This window comes from Leptosomus discolor, unplaced genomic scaffold, assembly GCF_034619465.1.
Source record: "Leptosomus discolor isolate bLepDis1 unplaced genomic scaffold, bLepDis1.hap2 HAP2_SCAFFOLD_207, whole genome shotgun sequence".
Taxonomy (NCBI): Eukaryota; Metazoa; Chordata; class Aves; order Leptosomiformes; family Leptosomidae; genus Leptosomus; species Leptosomus discolor.
In genome coordinates, this window is record NW_028237800.1 from 19,506 (window position 1) to 33,649 (window position 14,144).

At 65.7% G+C, this 14,144-nt stretch overlaps 1 protein-coding gene across 1 annotated transcript in view; it reads right to left on the minus strand.

The window, feature by feature from the left end:
- Positions 1-1,104: 1,104 nt before the first annotated feature.
- Positions 1,105-14,144, minus strand: part of ETFB (electron transfer flavoprotein subunit beta) — a 13,918-nt gene continuing 878 nt past the window's right edge. Inside the window, 6 exon segments of the mRNA XM_086481061.1 lie at positions 1,105-1,281; positions 3,353-3,511; positions 7,723-7,785; positions 10,429-10,581; positions 13,101-13,145; positions 13,147-13,261. Coding sequence (XP_086337187.1) covers positions 1,105-1,281; positions 3,353-3,511; positions 7,723-7,785; positions 10,429-10,581; positions 13,101-13,145; positions 13,147-13,261 — 712 coding nt within the window.

Sequence of the window (14,144 nt, forward strand, 5' to 3'; positions counted from 1 at the left end):
GCCAAAGGGATATTCAGATTCTGGGGCACCCCCGAATTCAGCATATAGACGCATTCATCCGGGGGGGCACCCCGAAATCTGAATACCCTTTGGCATTATTATGGGGAATGCAGGTATGCAGGACCCCACTTAAGTTCCCCATAATAACGCCAAAGGGATATTCAGATTCTGGGGCACCCCCGAATTCAGCATATAGACCCATTCATCCGGGGAGGGCGCCCCGAAATCTGAATACCCTTTGGCATTATTATGGGGAATGCAGGTATGCAGGACCCCACTTAAGTTCCCCATAATAACGCCAAAGGGATATTCAGATTCTGGGGCACCCCCGAATTCAGCATATAGACCCATTCATCCGGGGAGGGCGCCCCGAAATCTGAATACCCTTTGGCATTATTATGGGGAATGCAGGTATGCAGGACTCCACTTAAGTTCCCCATAATAATGCCAAAGGGATATTCAGATTCTGGGGCACCCCCGAATTCAGCATATAGACGCATTCATCCGGGGGGGGCACCCCGAAATCTGAATACCCTTTGGCATTATTATGGGGCGCACAGGTATGCAGAACCCCCACTTACATTCCCCATAATAACGCCGAAGGATATTCAGATTCCGGGGCACACCCCCCCCCCCTTCAGCATACAGACCCATTCATCCGGGGGGGGGCGCCCCGAAATCTGAATAGACTTTGGCGTTATTATGGGGAACACAGGTACGCAGGACTCCACTTAAGTTCCTCATAATAACGCCAAAGGATATTCAGATTCTGGGGCGCCCCCCAATTCAGCATATAGACCCATTCATCCGGGGGGGCACCCCGAAATCTGAATACCCTTTGGCATTATTATGGGGCGCACAGGTATGCAGAACCCCCACTTACGTTCCCCATAATAACGCCGAAGGATATTCAGATTCCGGGGCACCCCCCAATTCAGCATACAGACGAATTCATCCGGGGGGGGCGCCCCGAAATCTGAATACCCCTTTGGCGTTATTATGGGAATAAAGGCACGTGGGAGCCGCACGACCACCCGAGCTCCCCCTGATTATTTGGGGGTTCCCCCCCCCCCCGAGACCTGGGGACACCCCCCTCTCCCCAGCTCAGATCCTCCCGCACTGGCGCAGTCGCTCCAGCAGGGCGGCGACGTTCTCCACCCGCTCCCCCGCCTGGCGGCCGGGGGGTTCCTCCAGCTTCAGCACCCGCAGACGGGGGGGGGACGGGGGGGACCCCCCCAATTCCGACACCGACACCACCTCCAGGGGCTTCTTCTTCGCTTTCTGCAAGGGAGGGGGCGGGACACACACACAGTCAAAAATGGGGGACCCAGGAGTCTGGGGACACTCCCCCCCACCCCCCCACCAGGGGACCCCCTCCCCTCCCCAAAGGAAAAAGGGGACCCAGGTGTAGGGGGGGGGGGGACACGACACCCCAGGATGTGGGATTAGGGGGGACCCGGGTGTTGGGGGGGACCCAGGTGGATTTGGGGGGACCCAGGTGGATTTGGGGGGGGGACCCAGGTGGATGGGGGGGGACCCCAGGACTTTTAGGGGGACCCCAGGATCTGGGATTAAGGGGGACCCAGGCGTTTGAGGGGGACCCAGGTGGATTTGGGGGGACCCAGGTGTATGGTAGGAGACCCAGGACTTTTAGGGGGACCCCAGGATCTGGGATTAGGGGGGACCCAGGTGTTTGGGGGGGACCCAGACGGCTTGGGGGGGGACCCAGGTGTAGGGGGGGGACCCCAGGATTTATGGGGGGACCCCAGGATCTGGGATTAGGGGGCATCCAGGTGTCTGGGGGGGGACACAGGATCTGGGATTAGGGGGGACCCAGGTGTTTGGGGGGACCCAGGCGGCTTGGGGGGGGGACCCAGGTGGACTTGGGGACACCCAGGTGTAGGGGGGGGACACCCCAGGACTTATGGGGGGACCCCAGGATCTGGGATTAGGGGGCATCCAGGTGTCTGGGGGGGGACCCAGGATCTGGGATTAGGGGGGACCCAGATGTTTGGGGGGACCCAGGCAGCTTGGGGGGGGACCCAGGTGTAGGGGGGGGGACCCCAGGACTTATGGGGGGAACCCAGGATCTGGGATTAGGGGGGACCCAGGTGTCTAGGAGGGGACCCAGGATCTGGGATTAGGGGGGACCCAGGTGTTTGGGGGGACCCAGGCGGCTTGGGGAGGGACCCAGGTGGACTTGGGGACACCCAGGTGTAGGGGGGGGGACCCCAGGACTTATGGGGGGACCCCAGGATCTGGGATTACGGAGGACTCAGGCATTTGGGGAGACCCAGGATCTGGGATTAGGGGGCACCCAGGTGTTTGGGGGGACCCAGGATCCGGGATTAGGGGGGACCCAGGTGTTTGGGGGGACCCAGGCAGCTTGGGGGGGGACCCAGGTGGACTTGGGGACACCCAGGTGTAGGGGGGGGGACCCCAGGACTTATGGGGGGACCCCAGGATCTGGGATTAGGGGGCATCCAGGTGTCTGGGGGGGGACCCAGGATCTGGGATTAGGGGGGACCCAGGTGTTTGGGGGGACCCAGGCAGCTTGGGGGGGGGCCCAGGTGGACTTGGGGACACCCAGGTGTAGGGGGGGGGACCCAGGTGCAGGGGGGGGACCCCAGGGTTTATGGGGGGACCCCAGGATCTGGGATTAGGGAGCACCCAGGTGTCCAGGAGGGGACCCAGGATCTGGGATTAGGGGGGACCCAGGTGTTTGGGGGGACCCAGGCGGCTTGGGGGGGGACCCAGGTGGACTTGGGGACACCCAGGTGTAGGGGGGGGACCGCAGGACTTATGGGGGGACCCCAGGATCTGGGATTAGGGAGCACCCAGGCATTTCGGGGGACCCAGGATCTGGGATTAGGGGGCACCCAGGTGTTTGGGGGGACCCAGGATCTGGGATTAAGGGGGACCCAGGTGTTTGGGGGGACCCAGGCGGCTTGGGGGGGGACCCAGGTGTATGGGGGGGGGACCCAGAACTTATGGGGGGACCCCAGGATCTGGGATTACGGAGGACTCAGGCATTTGGGGAGACCCAGGATCTGGGATTAGGGGGCACCCAGGTGTTTGGGGGGACCCAGGCGGCTTGGGGGGGGACCCAGGTGTATGGGGGGGGACCCAGGTGTAGGGGGGGGGACCCAGGTGCAGGGGGGGGACCCCAGGACTTATGGGGGGACCCCACGATCTGGGATTACGGAGGACTCAGGCATTTGGGGAGACCCAGGATCTGGGATTAGGGAGCACCCAGGCGTTTGCGGCGGGGGGGGACGGACACCAGGCGGATCGGGGAGGACCCGTGGGCTTTGGGGGGGTCCCCGGGGGCGGGGGGGGGGGGGGTCCCCACCATGATGTTGGGCAGCGTGGCGTAGCGGGGCTCGTTGAGGCGCAGGTCGGCCGTCAGCACCGCCGGCAGCCGCAGCCGCAGCGTCTCCAGGCCCCCGTCCACCTCCCGCTCCACCCGCACCGCCCCCGCCTCCAGCTCCACCCGCGACGCGAAGGTCCCCTGCCGACCAGTACGCTGCTGGGCGACGGCCCAGGAGGCACTGGGAGCGCCCCGGTACGCCCTGGGGCCAGCCCCGCCGCCCAGCATCCCACCCCAGTATCATATCCCTCCACACTGCAGCGTTATCTTCCACCCCCACTAGCCCAGCACGCACTGGGGCGTTCCCAGTATACACTGGGAGCACACCAGTAGGCACTGGGAGCACCCCAGTATACACTGGGGCCAGCCCCGCCACCCAGCATCCCACCCCAGTATCATATCCCATCCCACTGCCCCATTATCTCGCATCCCCACTAGCCCAGCATGCACTGGAGACCTCCCAGTAAGCACTGGGAGCATCCCAGTAGGCACTGGGAGCGCCCCAGTAGGCACTGGGAGCGCCCCAGTACGCCCTGGGGCCAGCCCCACCACCCAGCATCCCACCCCAGTACCACATTCCCCCCCCAAAGCTATGTTATGTTGGACCCCCACTATCCCAGCATGCACTGGGGTGTACCCAGTATACACTGGGAGCACACCAGTAGGCACTGGGAGCACCCCAGTACGCCCTGGGGCCAGCCCCGCCGCCCAGCATCCCACCCCAGTACCATATCCCTCCCTACGACCCCATTATCTTGCATCCCCACTAGCCCAGCATGCACTGGGGCGTTCCCAGTATACACTGGGAGCACACCAGTAGGCACTGGGAGCGCCCCAGTACGCCCTGGGGCCAGCCCCGCCACCCAGCATCCCACCCCAGTACCATATCCCTCCCTACAACCCCATTATCTCCCATCCCCACTAGCTCAGTATGCACTGGAGACCTCCCAGTAAGCACTGGGAGCACCCCAGTAGGCACTGGGAGCACCCCAGTACGCCCTGGGGCCAGCCCCGCCGCCCAGCATCCCACCCCAGTATCATATCCCACCCCACTGCCCCATTATCTCGCATCCCCACTAGCCCAGCATGCACTGGAGACCTCCCAGTAAGCACTGGGAGCATCCCAGTAGGCACTGGGAGCACCCCAGTAGGCACTGGGAGCACCCCAGTACACACTGGGGCCAGCCCCGCCACCCAGCATCCCACCCCAGTATCATATCCCATCCCACTGCCCCATTATCTCGCATCCCCACTAGCCCAGCATGCACTGGAGACCTCCCAGTAAGCACTGGGAGCATCCCAGTAGGCACTGGGAGCACCCCAGTAGGCACTGGGAGCACCCCAGTAGGCACTGGGAGCGCCCCAGTACACACTGGGGCCAGCCCCGCCACCCAGCATCCCACCCCAGTACCATATCCCTCCCTACAACCCCGTTATCTCGCATCCCCACTAGCCCAGCATGCACTGGAGACCTCCCAGTAAGCACTGGGAACATCCCAGTAGGCACTGGGAGCGCCCCAGTACACCCTGGGGCCAGCCCCGCCGCCCAGCATCCCACCCCAGTACCATATCCCACCCCACTGCCCCATTATCTCGCATCCCCACTAGCCCAGCATGCACTGGAGACCTCCCAGTAAGCACTTGGAGCATCCCAGTAGGCACTGGGAGCGCCCCAGTAGGCACTGGGAGCACCCCAGTATACACTGGGGCCAGCCCCGCCACCCAGCATCCCACCCCAGTACCATATCCCTCCCTACAACCCCATTATCTCGCATCCCCACTAGCCCAGCATGCACTGGAGACCTCCCAGTAAGCACTAGGGCCTTCCCAGTAAGCACTGGGGCCTTCCCAGTAGGCACTGGGAGCGCCCCAGTACATCCTGAGACCAGCCCCGCCGCCCAGCATCCCACCCCAGTACCACATTCCCCCCCCAATGCTATATTATGTTGGACCCCCACTATCCCAGCATGCACTGGGGCATTCCCAGTATACACTGGGAGCACACCAGTAGGCACTGGGAGCGCCCCAGTACGCCCTGGGGCCAGCCCCGCCGCCCAGCATCCCACCCCAGTACCACATTCCCCCCCCAATGCTATATTATGTTGGACCCCCACTATCCCAGCATGCACTGGGGCGTTCCCAGTATACACTGGGAGCACACCAGTAGGCACTGGGAGCGCCCCAGTACACACTGGGGCCAGCCCCGCCACCCAGCATCCCACCCCAGTACCATATCCCTCCCTACGACCCCATTATCTCGCATCCCCACTAGCCCAGCATGCACTGGGGACCTCCCAGTAAGCACTGGGAGCATCCCAGTAGGCACTGGGAGCACCCCAGTAGGCACTGGGAGTGCCCCAGTACGCCCTGGGGCCAGCCCCGCCGCCCAGCATCCCACCCCAGTACCATATCCCTCCCTACGACCCCATTATCTCGCATCCCCACTAGCCCAGCATGCACTGGGGCGTTCCCAGTATACACTGGGAGCACACCAGTAGGCACTGGGAGCGCCCCAGTACGCCCTGGGGCCAGCCCCGCCGCCCAGCATCCCACCCCAGTATCATATCCCACCCCACTGCCCCATTATCTCGCATCCCCACTAGCCCAGCATGCACTGGAGACCTCCCAGTAAGCACTGGGAGCATCCCAGTAGGCACTGGGAGCACCCCAGTAGGCACTGGGAGCACCCCAGTAGGCACTGGGGCCAGCCCCGCCGCCCAGCATCCCACCCCGGTACCATATCCCTCCACACTGCAGCGTTATCTTCCACCCCCACTATCCCAGCACGCACTGGGGCGTTCCCAGTATACACTGGGAGCACACCAGTAGGCACTGGGAGTGCCCCAGTACGCCCTGGGGCCAGCCCCACCACCCAGCATCCCACCCCAGTACCACATTCCCCCCCCAATGCTATATTATGTTGGACCCCCACTATCCCAGCATGCACTGGGGCGTTCCCAGTATACACTGGGAGCACACCAGTAGGCACTGGGAGCGCCCCAGTACGCCCTGGGGCCAGCCCCGCCGCCCAGCATCCCACCCCAGTACCATATCCCTCCACACTGCAGCGTTATCTTCCACCCCCACTATCCCAGCCTGCACTGGAGACCTCCCAGTAAGCACTGGGAGCATCCCAGTAGGCACTGGGAGCGCCCCAGTACGCCCTGGGGCCAGCCCCGCCACCCAGCATCCCACCCCAGTACCATATCCCTCCCTACGACCCCATTATCTCGCATCCCCACTAGCCCAGCATGCACTGGAGACCTCCCAGTAAGCACTGGGAGCATCCCTATAAGCACTGGGGCCTTCCCAGTATACACTAGGGCTCTCCCAGTATGAAACAAGGCCCTCCCAGTGGGCACCCAGCCCTTCCCAGCAAGCACTGCACCCTCCTAATATGCATTAGGCACTTCCCAGTAAGCACCGGGGCCCTCCCAGTAAGCACTGGGAGCGCCCCAGTATACACCAGGGCCCTCCCAGTAGGCACCCAGCCCTTCCCAGCAAGCACTGCGCCCTCCCAGTACGCATTAGGTACTCCCCAGTATGCCCCGGGGCCCTCCCAGTAAGCACCGGGGCCCTCCCAGTAAGCACTGGGAGCGCCCCAGTATACACCAGGGCCCTCCCAGTAAGCACTGGGAGCGTCCCAGTATACACCAGGGCTCTCCCAGTAGGCACCCAGCCCTTCCCAGCAAGCACTGCGCCCTCCCAGTACGCATTAGGTACTTCCCAGTATGCCCCGGGGCCCTCCCAGTAAGCACCGGGGCCCTCCCAGTAAGCACTGGGAGCGTTCCAGTATACACCAGGGCTCTCCCAGTAGGCACCCAGCCCTTCCCGGCAAGCACTGCGCCCTCCCAGTATGCATTAGGTACTTCCCAGTATGCCCCGGGGCCCTCCCAGTAAGCACCGGGGCCCTCCCAGTAAGCACTGGGAGCGTCCCAGTATACACCAGGGCCCTCCCAGTAAGCACTGGGAGCACCCCAGTATACACCAGGGCCCTCCCAGTAGGCACCCAGCCCTTCCCGGCAAGCACTGCGCCCTCCCAGTACGCATTAGGTACTTCCCAGTATGCCCCGGGGCCCTCCCAGTAAGCACCGGGGCCCTCCCAGTAAGCACTGGGAGCGTCCCAGTATACACCAGGGCCCTCCCAGTAAGCACTGGGAGCATCCCAGTATACACCAGGGCTCTCCCAGTAGGCACCCAGCCCTTCCCAGCAAGCACTGCGCCCTCCCAGTACGCATTAGGTACTTCCCAGTATGCCCCGGGGCCCTCCCAGTAAGCACCGGGGCCCTCCCAGTAGGAAACCAGCCCCCCCCGTGGGCGGGGCAGGGGGCGGAGCAGGGGGCGGGGCTTACCTGGGGCCAGTCCAACATGGCGGCCAGGAGCTGCCCCGTCTGGTTACAGTCGTCGTCGATCGCCTGGGGGGGGGGGGGGGGAGGCACCTATAGGGGACCCTATAGGGACCCAGCACCCACAGGGACCCTATAGGGACCCCGGCACCCCCCACCCCCACCCTATAGGGGCACCCAGGACCCCCCCATAGGGACTATAGGGCCCCCCCATAGGGGCTATAGGGCACCCAGGACCCCCCACACACCCTATAGGGGCACCCAGGACCCCCCCATAGGGGCTATAGGGCACCCAGGACCCCCCCCCACACCCTATAGGGGCACCCAGGACCCCCCCATAGGGGCTATAGGGCACCCAGGACCCCCCCCCCACACCCTATAGAGGCACCCAGAACCCCCCCATAGGGGCTATAGGGCACCCAGGACCCACACACACACCCCCTATAGGGGCACCCAGGACCCCCCCATAGGGGCTATAGGGCACCCAGGACCCCCCCCCACACCCTATAGAGGCACCCAGAACCCCCCCATAGGGGCTATAGGGCACCCAGGACCCACACACACCCCCTATAGGGGCACCAAGGACCCCCCCATAGGGGCTATAGGGCCCCCCATAGGGGCTATAGGGCACCCAGGACCCACACACACCCCCTATAGGGGCACCCAGGACCCCCCCATAGGGGCTATAGGGCACCCAGGACCCCCCCCCACACCCTATAGAGGCACCCAGAACCCCCCCATAGGGGCTATAGGGCACCCAGGACCCACACACACCCCCTATAGGGGCACCCAGGACCCCCCCATAGGGGCTATAGGGCCCCCCATAGGGGCTATAGGGCACCCAGGACCCCCCCCCCCATAGGGGCACCCAAGATCCCCCCCCCACCTCCACCCTATAGGGGCTATAGGGCACCCAGGACCCCCCACACACCCTATAGAGGCACCCAGGACCCCCCACCCCCCCCATAGGGGCTATAGGGCACCCAAGACACCCCCCCCCTTCCACCCTATAGGGGCTATAGGACACCCACGACACACACCCCCCCCCTATAGAACTTATAGATCAAGGGTTATAGGGAAGCCATAGGGGAATCTATGGGGAGGTTATGGGGGGGCCATTGGGGCACAATGGGGGATCCATAGGGGTCTCCATAGGGGCTGCCTAGGGGGACCCATGGGGGCTCAATAGGGGAACTATGGGGGTCCATAGGGGCACTCTGGGGGCTCTATAGGGGTCTCCATAGGGGTCTCCATAGGGGGCTCCATAGGGGCTTGATGGGTGATCTCATGGGGGATCCATGGGGGATCCATAGGGGGGTGATGGGGGCACTCTGGGGGCTCCAGAGGGGTCCCTATAGGGGTCTCCATAGGGGTCTCCATAGGGATCTATAGGGGTCTCTATAGGGGTCCACAGGGGCTTAGATGGGTGATCTCATGGGGGATCCATGGGGGGATGATGGGGGCACTCTGGGGGCTCTATAGGGGGCTCCATAGGGGTCTGTATAAGGCTCTCCATAGGGGTCTGTATAAGGCTCTCCATAGGGGTCTATAGGGCTCTCCATAGGGATCTCCATAGGGGCTTGATGGGTGATCTCATGGGGGATCCATGGGGGATCCGTAGGGGGGTGATGGGGGCACTCTGGGGCCTCCATAGGGGTCCCTATAGGGGTCTCTGCCCATAGGGGTCCCTATAGGGGTCTCCATAGAGGTCTATAGGGATCCCTATAGGGGGCTCCATAGGGGTCCCTCCCCATAGGGGTCCCTATAGGGCTCTCCATAGAGGTCTATAGGGGTCCCTATAGGGGGCTCCATAGGGGTCCCTCCCCATAGGGGTCCCTATAGGGCTCTCCATAGGGGTCTATAGGGGTCCCTATAGGGGGCTCCATAGGGGTCTATAGGGGTCTCTCCCCATAGGGGTCCCTCCCCATAGGGGTCCCTATAGGGGTCTCCATAGAGGTCTATAGGGATCCCTATAAGGGGCTCCATAGGGGTCCCTCCCCATAGGGGTCTCTCCCCATAGGGGTCCCTATAGGGCTCTCCATAGGGGTCCCTATAGGGGTCCCTCCCCATAGAGATCCCTATAGGGGTCTCCATAGAGGTCTATAGGGATCCCTATAGGGGGCTCCATAGGGGTCCCTCCCCATAGGGGTCCCCATAGGGCTCTCCATAGGGGTCCCTCCCCATAGGGGTCCCTATAGGGGTCTCCATAGAGGTCTATAGGGGTCCCTATAGGGGGCTCCATAGGGGTCCCTCCCCATGGGGGTCCCTATAGGGGTCTCCATAGAGGTCTATAGGGGTCCCTATAGGGGGCTCCATAGGGGTCTATAGGGGTCTCTCCCCATAGGGGTCCCTCCCCATAGGGGTCCCTATAGGGCTCTCCATAGAGGTCTATAGGGGTCCCTATAGGGGGCTCCATAGGGGTCCCTCCCCATAGGGGTCCCTCCCCATAGGGGCCCTATAGGGGTCTCCATAGAGGTCTATAGGGGTCCCTATAGGGGGCTCCATAGGGGTCCCTCCCCACAGGGGTCCCTATAGGGCTCTCCATAGGGGTCTATAGGGGTCTCCATAGGGGTCCCTCCCCATAGGGGTCTCCATAGGGGTCTATAGGGATCCCTATAAGGGGCTCCATAGGGGTCCCTCCCCACAGGGGTCCCTCCCCATAGGGCTCCCCACAGGGGTCTATAGGGGCCCCGCCCCCCGGCGCCTCCTCACCTGCTTGCCCAGCAGCACCAGTTGCGGCCGCAGCCGCCCCACCAGTCCGGCCAGCGCCGCCGCCGCCTCCCGGGGTCCCCCCGGCGGCCCCTCCCCCGCCTCGGCCAGCACCGCCCGGTCGGCGCCCAGCGCCAGCGCCGTCCGCAGCACCTCCTGGGGGGGGAGGGGCGGCACCCATGGGCGGGGGGGAGGGGGGGGACACACCCCCCACCCCCCACCCCCCAACCCCCTCCCCCATGGGGCACCCCGATACCCCTCCCCCCCCATGGGGCACCCAGGGCGGAGGGAGACCCCCCCCCCCCAAAGGGCACCCAGGGGTCAGGGGGAACCCCCACTAGTGCCCCTCCCCCCCCAGGGTATACCCCCCCCACCACCCCCCTCCCCCCCCCCATGGGGCACCCAGGGGTCAGGGAGGACCCCCCCACTAGCGCCCCTCCCCCCCCCAGGGGACACCCCCCCCCCCAACCCCCTCCCCCCCCATGGGGCACCCCGATACCCCTCCCCCCCCATGGGGCACCCAGGGGTCAGGGAGGACCCCCCCACTAGTGCCCCTCCCCCCCCCAGGGGACACCCCCCCCCCCAACCCCCTCCCCCCCCATGGGGCACCAGGGCAGAGGGAGACCCCCCCAACCCCCCCAACCCCCTCCCCCATGGGGCACCCCGATACCCCTCCCCCCCCCATGGGGCACCCAGGGGTCAGGGGAACCCCCACTAGTGCCCCTCCCCCCCCCAGGGGATACCCCCCCCCCCAACCCCCTCCCCCCCCCCATGGGGCACCCAGGGGTCAGGGGGGACCCCCCACTAGTGCCCCTCCCCCCCCCAGGGGATACCCCCCCCCCAACCCCTCCCCCCCCATGGGGCACCCCGATACCCCTCCCCCCCCCTATGGGGCACCCAGGGGTCAGGGGGGACCCCCCACTAGTGCCCCTCCCCCCCCAGGGGACACACCCCCCCCCCCCCCCCAAACCCAGTGGATTATCCGCAGGAACCACACGCCTTGGGGGGGGGGGGGGGAATCCCAGTTCTGGGGGGCTCCCAGGAGTTTTGGGGGGCCCTTAAGCGCTCGGGTGAACCCCAACAGCTCAGGGGGGACCCTAAGAGTCCTGGGGGACCCCAAAAGTGCCCCCAGCCACCCAGGAGACCCCCAAACCCCCCCCCAAACCCCCCCAACCCCGGGGCAGTGGATTATCCGCAGGAACCGCACGCCTTGAGGTGGGGGGGGGATCCCAGTTCTGGGGGGCTCCCAGGAGTTTTGGGGGGCCCCCAAATGCTCGGGGGGGACCCCAAGAATTCGGTGGGGATCGCGGACCCCCAAGAGTGACCCAGGAGACCCCCAAACCCCCCCAAACCCCCCCCAACCCCAGGGGCAGTGGATTATCCGCAGGAACCGCACGCCTTGAGGGCGGGAACCTCCCCTTCTGGGGGGCTCCCAGGAGTTTTGGGGGGGCCCTTAAGAGCTCGGGGGACCCTAAGAGCTCAGGGGGTACCCCAAGAATTTGGGGGGGGATCGGGGACCCCCAAGAGTGACCCAGGAGACCCCCAAAACCCCCCCAACCCCCCCAACCCAGTGGATTATCCGCAGGAACCGCACGCCTTGAGGTGGAGGGGAATCCCAGTTCTGGGGGGCTCCCAGGAGTTTTGGGGGGCCCCCAAATGCTCGGGAGGACCCCAAGAACTCGGGGGGGATCGGGGACCCCCAAGAGTGACCCAGGAGACCCCCAAACCCCCCCAAACCCCCCCCCAACCCCAGGGCAGTGGATTATCCGCAGGAACCGCACGCCTTGAGAGGGCAGAACTCCCCTTCTGGGGGGCTCCGAGGAGTTTTGGGGGGCCCCCAAATGCTCGGGGGGACCCCAAGAATTCGGTGGGGATCGCAGACCCCCAAGAGTGACCCAGGAGACCCCCAAACCCCCCCAAACCCCCCCCAACCCCAGGGGCAGTGGATTATCCGCAAGAACCGCACGCCTTGAGGGGGGGAACCTCCACTTCTGGGGGGCTCCCAGGAGTTTTGGGGGGCCCTTAGGAGCTCGGGGGGACCCTAAGAACTCAGGGGGGACCCCAAGAATTCGGGGGGGATCACGGACCCCCAAGAGTGACCCAGGAGACCCCCAAAACCCCCCCAACCCCCCCAACCCAGTGGATTATCCACAGGAACCGCACGCCTTGAGGGGGGGAACCTCCCCTTCTGGGGGGCTCCAGGAGTTTTGGGGGGCCCTTAAGCGCTCGGGTGAACCCCAAGAGCTCAGGGGGGACCCTAAGAGTTCGGGGGGGACCCCAAAGTGCCCCCAGCCACCCAGGAGACCCCCAAAACCCCCCCCAACCCCCCAACCCCAGGGGCAGTGGATTATCCGCAGGAACCGCACGCCTTGAGGGGGGGGGGAGAATCCCAGTTCTGGGGGGCTCCGAGGAGTTTTGGGGGGCCCCCAAATGCTCGGGGAGGACCCCAAGAACTCGGGGGGGATCGGGGACCCCCAAGAGTGACCCCAGGAGACCCCCAAAACCCCCCCAAACCCCCCAACCCAGTGGATTATCCGCAGGAACCGCACGCCTTGAGAGGGCAGAACTCCCTTCTGGGGGGGCTCCCAGGAGTTTTGGGGGGCCCCCAAATGCTCGGGGGGGGGGACCCCAGAGTTCAGGGGGGTGGGGGGGGTGGGGGGGTTCCCGAGGCTGACCTGGCAGACGCGGGGTCCCACGGAGACGGCGACCACCTCGGCGGCCCGCCCCCCGCTCCCGCAGCCGCACGGCCTCCTCCAGGGCGATCTCGCAGAAGGGGTTCAGCGAGTGCTTCACCCCCTGCGTCTGCACCCCCCCGCCCCCCGCCGCCACGCGGCACCTGCGGGGGGCACCCACAAAATCGGGGGGGGGGTCCCCGGGCACCCCCAGGCACCCCCAGCCCCCCCAGCCCCCCGTTATCCCCCAGGGAATGGAGCCAGGGGGTTGGGGGGACTCAGGGCTTTGTGGGGCTGAGGGGGTTGGGGGGGGGTCCCGGGGGGGTTTGGGGCGGCACCCAGGGGTTCAGGGGGGTTTCAGGGGTTTGGGGGGGTCCTCAGGGTTTTTTGGGGCACCCCAGAGCCCCCAGCCCCCCATTATCCCCCAGGGAAAGGAGCCAGGGGGCTGAGGGGGATGCGGGAGATCGGGGGGGGCTGAGGGGTTTGGGGGGGTCCCGGGGGGTTTTGGGGGGGGCACCGAGGGGTTTGGGGGGGTCCTCAGGGGTTTTGGGAGGGTTTTGGGGGGCACCCAGGGGTCCAGGGGCACCCCCAGCCCCCCCAGCCCCCCGTTATCCCCCAGGGAAAGGAGCCAGGGGGCTGGGGGGATGCGGGAGATCGGGGGGGGGCTGAGGGGTTTGGGGGGGCACCGAGGGGTTAAGGGGGGTCCCAGGGGTTAAGGGGGGTCCCAGGGGTTCATGGGGGGGTCTCAAGGTTTTTGGGGGGCACCCAGGGGTTCAGGGGCACCCCCAGACCCCCCAGCCCCCATTATCCCCCAGGGAAAGGAGCCAGGGGGCTGGGGGGGATGCGGGAGATCGGGGGGGGGCTGAGGGGTTTGGGGGGGCACCGAGGGTTAAGGGGGGTCCCAGGGGTTCATGGGGGGGTCCCAGGGGTTTTGGGGGGGTTTTGGGGGGCACCCAGGGGTCCCCGGGCACCCCCAGCCCCCCCAGCCCCCCGTTATCCCCCCAGGGAAAGGAGCCAGGGGGCTGGGGGGATGAGGGAGATCGGGGA